Consider the following 7315-nt stretch of genomic DNA (forward strand, 5'->3'; position numbering starts at 1 on the left):
TATATATATACACATATACATATATATGTGTGTATGTATATAGGTGGAGGCACAATGGCCCAGTGGTTAGGGCAGTGGACTAGTGGTCATAGGATCGCGGTTTCAAATCCCAGACCAGGCGTTGTGAGTGTTTATTGAGCGAAAACACCTAAAGCTCCACGAGGCTCCGGTAGGGGGTGGTGGTGAACCCTGCTGTACTCTTTCACCACAACTATTTCTCACTCTGTGTATATGTATATATCTCTGTGTGTGTCTTTGTATCTGCGTTTGTCTCATCACTGCTTGACAACCGGTGTTGGTGTGTTTATGTCACTGTAACTAAGCAGTTTGGCAAAAGACACCAATAGAATAAGTAATAAGTACTAGGCTTAAAAATAACAGTCCTGGTGTCGATTTGTTCAACTAAAAACCCTTCAAGGCAGTGCTCCAGCATGGCCACAGTCAAATGACTCATAGAAGTAAAAGAATATGTATATATATATATATGTATATATACACATTTATGTATGCATTTCTCATGTCTTCTTTTTGTACAATTCCACAATGTTACAGCATGCTTTTATCATGCTGCATACTTTATAGTACCTAGTGTCTCCTATACAATGCACTATTTATTATACAATCAATACAGAATACTTCTGATCCTTAATAATTTCATTTCCTGAGTAAGCATTGTCACTGTTTTGCAAATGTAAGCACTTCCATCATCACATTTCACAAGGTAAGCACTTTCACTTTCTTAGGTAACAGGTAGAAAGACAACAAGAAAAGCTATTCCAGTTTCTTGTTATCTTCTATCATCGTGTAATTCTTTTGCACTGCAAATTTTACTCTCAAGATAGAACACTGAGCTGGTATTGACAGATTAGTCTCAGCATAAATTTTGAATGAAAAGGAAGATAGTTACTACATGAAATTGTGAAGAAATTTGATATACTGGCCCTGTTGCATTGACATATCCTCACTCACTTGCACTGAGAATGGATCATATCAAAACAAATTTCAGAACAGTTTCAGGAAAAGAATTACAGAGATGTACTTGCATAGCAAGTGACCTGATCTGAGACCGTGTGCTGGAACAAAAACGGAATTTCAAAAACATCAACAGAGTATTTTTGTATGTAAGTATATGAGCAAATTTGTTTATTTTGTTTTATGTATGCTTTCTCATGCATATAGCTGCATGTCTATCTATCTGTCTGTCTGTCTGTCTATCTATCTATGCATGCATGCATGCATATATGTATGTGTGTATGTCATTATTCAGTTTATTTCAAGATTTCTTGTCAATAGAGAAAGAACTGGTTTCTAACCTAGATCCAAGGTTCCTTCATTGGAATTTCAATATCAACAACAGGGTATTTTTGTATGTATGTATGTATGTATGTATGTGTGTGTGTGTGTGTATGTATGTATGTATGTATGCATGCATGTATGTATGTATGTGCAGATTTGTATGTTTTATGTGTGTATTCTCATGCATAGAGTTACATATCTAGACATGCTCATACATATGTATGTATGTATGTATATGTGCAAGTTTTGTATGTTTTGTTTTATGTATGCATTCTCATGCATATAATTGCATATCCAGACATGCTCATATATATTTAAATGATAGACTTCTGGAAAGCTTTATAGATATTTACAGTTCCAATGATGGATTGGATCTGTAGTCTTCGAATTAGCCTTCTCTTTTCTGGTTTTGAGAAGTCTAATTTCTCAAGATTGGTTTTTAGGCAGTGTGTTACATATCCCAGAGCCGCAATAATTACAGGTATAAAACTGAACTAGTAATCTGGATATCTCAATAGCTCAGTATAGATATTCTCTCTTTCACTGATCTTCAGCTTTATGTTAACATCTGCTGGGCAGCTAATTTCCACAAATGTACACAGCTTCTCTTCTCTATCTCAAATCATTATATCAAGTCTTTTGTGCCTACATTTTATTGAGGTCTACACTGGGATATTCCACCAGTACTCCTTTTTTATTATGAGTGTCTATGGCTTCTACCATACTGTGGGTTCTTATTTCTTTGTCCTCAGGGTTACCCTTCTGACAGATTTCATTATAGAGTGCCCTAGCTATGACATCATGTTTCATGGGTAGATGATACCGTGATTGACATTTATTGAACAACTGCTTATGATGTGAATGATATTTTCAGTGTTAACTCCACAGAGTCTGCATCAGTTGTCACATTTTATTGCTTTTCCTGCATCTCTATTTCTTTTGTGCACCAGGTATTTGGTGGATATTTCCTGTTCTTGGATTGCACACACATACCCTTCAAAGTGAGAGGTAGTAATCTGGCTATTGGTCTATGATAGACTGCTTTAGTGATCAATGTTACCATCATCTTGGAGCTTTCCACTAACATATGCATACATAGTCCTCTGCTCATATAGGCTCATCCTTTCATCTGATGATACGTTGTAGAAGAGTCGTGCGACTTTGTTGGGCATGTATTTAAGGTTATCAGACAAGGAATATTGCTCAAGGAGCTGCCTTCCAAATCTTATAATCTTATCAGCCTCATGTATGCAGACTTGATCAAGCGATGCATTTCAACACTTGGTGGTTAAAAGATGTTGCCAAAGGGAAATAATACAATATTCAAAGGCATATTGGATCAATGTTAAACCTCTGCCAACTTGTTTTCGTTTTAGGTAGAGGTGGTCTACATCACTGTTTATGTGGAAACTGTGCTTGTTAGTATTTTTCAGGTTTTCACATCAATAGCTTAGATCTCATCAAGCATCCAATCAAGCAGCCCAAATGTTGGTATGAGTACTGGTACTGCAAACACATTGTAAGCCACTGTTTCATTGAATGCAGTGAGTTCTGAGGCCCAAATTTTCTTTATTCGGTTCTAATATCTTTTAGTGACACGTATTTTATTAAAGGTGCCATTGTAAGATATGTTTTCATCCACTTCTAGATATCTGTAACATTCCTCGTCAGATACAGGGGAAACAGTCAAATCATTGATGGAGATGTTGCTCATCTGGTTTATAGTTTTCCCCATTTTCACAACCATATAACAAACTCCAACCCTACATCCTTTGAGAATGTTGTATCTAGGTCATGTATGTATGTATATTATCAAGTTCACTCAGCCCTAGTTTTTTTTCACAAAGATAATTCAATGTTTGGCATGCCAGATGTCTAAGATAAGAATGGAGAAGAATAAACGTGGTTGTGGAGCATCCTTGACAAGTTTCCACCTTAATCAGCTGGAGTTCATAATTGCCAACTTTGCTTCCATGAGAAATTGCATAAATACAACAAGAGCCTAAAATATCCATTAACAAGTAAACCAATTTATCAGATTATTACCACAAAAAAAAAAAAAAAAAAAAAATGAATGAATAAGTGACATGCTAATGAACTTCAAATTATTGGTTACTTATACTTGGAAAAGGCCATCTTAATCTCGAAGCCCTTATGCATTTGCAAGGTGGAGCAAACAAGAAAATATGGTTAACTTCAACATGTGATCTGAACTGACCAATGGAACACCCCACTCACCTCCTCTGCAAATATTCTCATCACTCTCCAGCTCCACACACCCACCCTCTCTTGTAAAATGTGAGTAGTCATATAACCCCCTCCACAGCAAGAAATCTGATCTGCTCCAGCCCTTTTCTCTCATACCTTATCCTCCACAAAATAGACATTGGAGTATGAGGCAATCCTAGATCCTATTGGATTCTGGCAAACTGTCCAGCCTATGCCAGCAATGAACATGCATGTTTTGTTGATTAGGGAGAGAGGGATTTAAGAAGGGAGGAAGGAAGGATTAATGAATGATGAGTGGGTGGGTGGATGGATGGATGGATGGATGGATGGATGGATGGATGGACGGACGGATGGATGAATATGTATATTTGTGTCTTTCTTTATGTTTGTCCTCACAACCACTTGACATCAGGTGTTTATTTGTTTACATCCCTGGAATTTACCAGTTCAAGAAAAGAATCTGACAGAATAAGTATCAGACTATAAAAAAATAAGTGATGGGGTCAATTTGTTTAATAAAACCCTTCAAAATGGTGTCCCAGTATGGCTGCAGTCCAATGACTTAAACAAGTATAAGATAAAGGATAAATTGGGAAACTGAATAAAAAAGATAATCTATGGAAGGTCATATGGAAGTAAATTACATATTAGGCATAATTTCTATTGAGGTCTTATATATTTGAGATTCTAACATCACCAGAAAACTTGAGTTTTATGGAAGATCCAAAGTACTATATGTTTCAGACACCAACCAATCTAGGGCACAATATGTGTCTGTGAGAGATTTAACCCTTTAGCATTTAAACCAGCCATATCAGGCCCAAATATTCTACCTGTTTTATGTTCAAAATGGCCATGTACAACTTCTCACATCTACTCTATAATGCTGCACATGTGTACAACCTTGAAATGTTTAGCATATTCTATTGTATAATTTGTACAAATGAAAAACAAAAAAAAAAAAAGAGAAAGAAAAACTCCCAGTGCCTCAATTGGTCGTACCCTACAAGGTTCAATGGAACCTACGGAAGCAAGCCAACACGCTTGCAGCATTACCACAATGTCATTGTATAAATGAAGAATCACATCATTGGGATCTCATAGCTACAAGATAATGCATGATTATTTCAAAGCATTGCAAATAAATTAGCATTATGTTTGACAGAGTAATCTGAATGCTAAAGAGTTAAAGAGAACAAAATTATAAATCATACCTACCACTATTTTATTTACTGTACCAAACATATTGAAATAATGTTGTCTTGGTTTTGGATGACAGCTATAAAATGTATTGCAGTTGTTAGCCACAGCTACTTGTTGATCTTCAATTGGCAAGGTGCTGGATGAGGAAAAATTTCCAAAGTTATTGATAAATAAGTTTGTAGTCCCAGGATGAATACTAGTAGTGATTTGATGCATCTCACCAGTACGGCTAAATTGATAGTTATTGCCATGTACTAAGCTGCTTGAACTGTTGCCACTTGTTAAAGGCACTGGTGGTTTTACCTGAAATATAAATAGGATATAAATGGGAGACAGGGTGGATGTAAGTGGTGGATGTGAAGCAGCTGTGACAGCAAGAGCGAGACTTAGTTGGGTTAAGTTCAGGGAATGTGGAGCAATGTTATATGGGAAAAGGTTCTCAGTGAAGATGAAAGGAAGAGTTTATAAGAGTTGTATGAGAGCTGCAATGTTGTATGGGAATGAGACATGGTGTCTGAGGGAGAGAGAGATGGTAATTTTGAGAAGGGCTGAGAGAGCAATGGTGAGAGAAATGTGTGGGGCGAAGCTGTTTGATAAGAGTAGGACTGAGGATTTGATGGGAATGCTGGGGTTGGAGGGATCGGTGGATTGACTGGCAAGGGCAAATGGAGTAAAGTAGTATGGGCATGTGTTGAGGAGGGATGAAGAACATGTTCTGAGGAGGATGATTGTGCTTGAGGTAAATGGAGCGCGAAAGCAAGATAGAGCAAGGGAAAGGTGGACGGGACAGGTGGAAGACGAGATTGTGAGGGTTGGTTTGAGAAAGGAGGACACCCCAAACTGGACATGATGGCAAGATGGTGAGACGGTGGTGGCTATGGCATTAAGGTAGATCTGGCCACTTCCATTAACGGGGACAAAACCCGGATTTAAAACACTGGATGATGATGATGATGATGATGATGATAATGATGATGATGATGAAGATGATGATATACAATGATTATAATGTAAGTTTATCTATATATATGTAACTGAAATTACAAACAACCATTTGGATCAATCTAAAATGATAGTAAAATTAAGATTTTTATATAGGCTTAAAAACATGTTGCGTTATTCTTCAGTTTGAACATCGTCACCATCATCTCTCAACAGTTCTTAATCACTCTAATAATGCTGAAAACCTCTTTTCCAACTTGTATTCATCATTAAGATTAGATTCACTCTTTCATCACTTCCACTTGCTAGTCTTACCTTCTTTGTCATTTAAATATTGTTACAGCATTTATTGCATGAAAAGGATGAAGAAACATTGTTCATGTACAGCAAGGAGAACAAACCATATTTCCTTCAAATGTTACTATTTTATAATTTTTGTGTTTTCTTATAAATATTTAGGAGCTTTTATTCTTTGAGAGGGTCATAATACGAATAAATACATGCATTGTGTGTAGTTCACTTCCGTTTTTATTTTACTGTTGATTAATTTCTCAGAAATTGTTCATCACACTAATGTAACTTTTTCAATGAATTTAGATTCTACAATTTATTTTCTTGTGCATATTATGCAGCCAAGCTTCGTCTCTATGTTGTCAAGCATCTGTATTTTATTTTCATTGCATCTTTATAATTTTTATTTTTATTTGTCCGTTTTTTTTTTTTTTTTGGTTTTTGTAGATCCCACAAGAAGAATTTATGTGAGTGCATGTGCATGAGTGTGTGTGTGTGTGTGGGGGGAGGTAACTGAATTTTGTCGGGTTTAATTCCACTTTATACTCATTCTTCCATTACAATGGTGATGGCAGTAGTCAATGCTATTGGTGTGTTGTAACTCTACTGATCCCTTCTATTGAGGATGTGTGCTGAATCAGAAACTATATCCTCTGTAACCTATTATAGAATCAGGTCTTTTGGGTGTATGGTAAGAGTTACATTTCTGCATTGTTTATTGACCCATTGTTTTTCTGTATGACGATGTTGGTAAAGATATTTTTTTGTTCATCATATTCACTCCAGTGTTCCCTAATTCTTTAACTTATACTTAGGCTATTTCTCCAATATGGATTGTTGTAGTGGTTTGAATAACAGAACATCTAGCTATGTCAAGGAAAGGAGAGAAGCTACTGATTTAGAACAAGGGGAATAGAAAGGAAATTGGAAAAGAGTGCCCAGTAGAACTGTTACAACAGGTTTGCCTCCTTGGCACGGCCAGAATAATCGGGAAAGTATTAGATAGCTGAAAAGAATGGATAGCATGATACTGTAGGCTGCAGGTAACAAGCCCACAATGTATGTAAGAGTCCAGGAGCTCCAACAAAACATGTGATAAAGAGAAATAATAATAATAATAATAATAATAATAATAATAATAATAATAATAATAATAAGGGGTCTTATACAGCTAGAAAACTATTATAAAATAACCACCATAGGACTGCAAAAATACCTACTCCAGAAGCAAGGGAAACTAATACAAATAGCCACAAAACACGAGCAAAACAAAAAACTGTTTTCAGTATTTAAGGAAGCTGACAAATACAAACAAGAAATCAATCTACCTAACAAATACGAAGAAGAAGAAGAA

The 7315-nt window shown here is 36.1% G+C and overlaps 1 protein-coding gene across 6 annotated transcripts in view; it reads right to left on the bottom strand.

Annotated features, from left to right (window-relative positions):
* Positions 1 to 7315, bottom strand: part of LOC106875928 (tubulin polyglutamylase ttll6) — a 426314-nt gene that overhangs the window by 45925 nt on the left and 373074 nt on the right. For 4 of the 6 annotated variants that reach the window (XM_014924244.2, XM_014924242.2, XM_052976999.1 and 1 more), the window contains one exon: positions 4744 to 5031. The exons of the other annotated variants lie outside the window; for them this stretch is intronic. In XM_014924244.2, the coding sequence (XP_014779730.1) occupies positions 4744 to 5031 (288 nt within the window). The remainder of the gene's footprint in view (positions 1 to 4743; positions 5032 to 7315) is intronic. 6 annotated transcript variants of the gene reach the window in all.

Source organism: Octopus bimaculoides, chromosome 2 (assembly GCF_001194135.2).
Source record: "Octopus bimaculoides isolate UCB-OBI-ISO-001 chromosome 2, ASM119413v2, whole genome shotgun sequence".
Classification (NCBI taxonomy): Eukaryota; Metazoa; Mollusca; class Cephalopoda; order Octopoda; family Octopodidae; genus Octopus; species Octopus bimaculoides.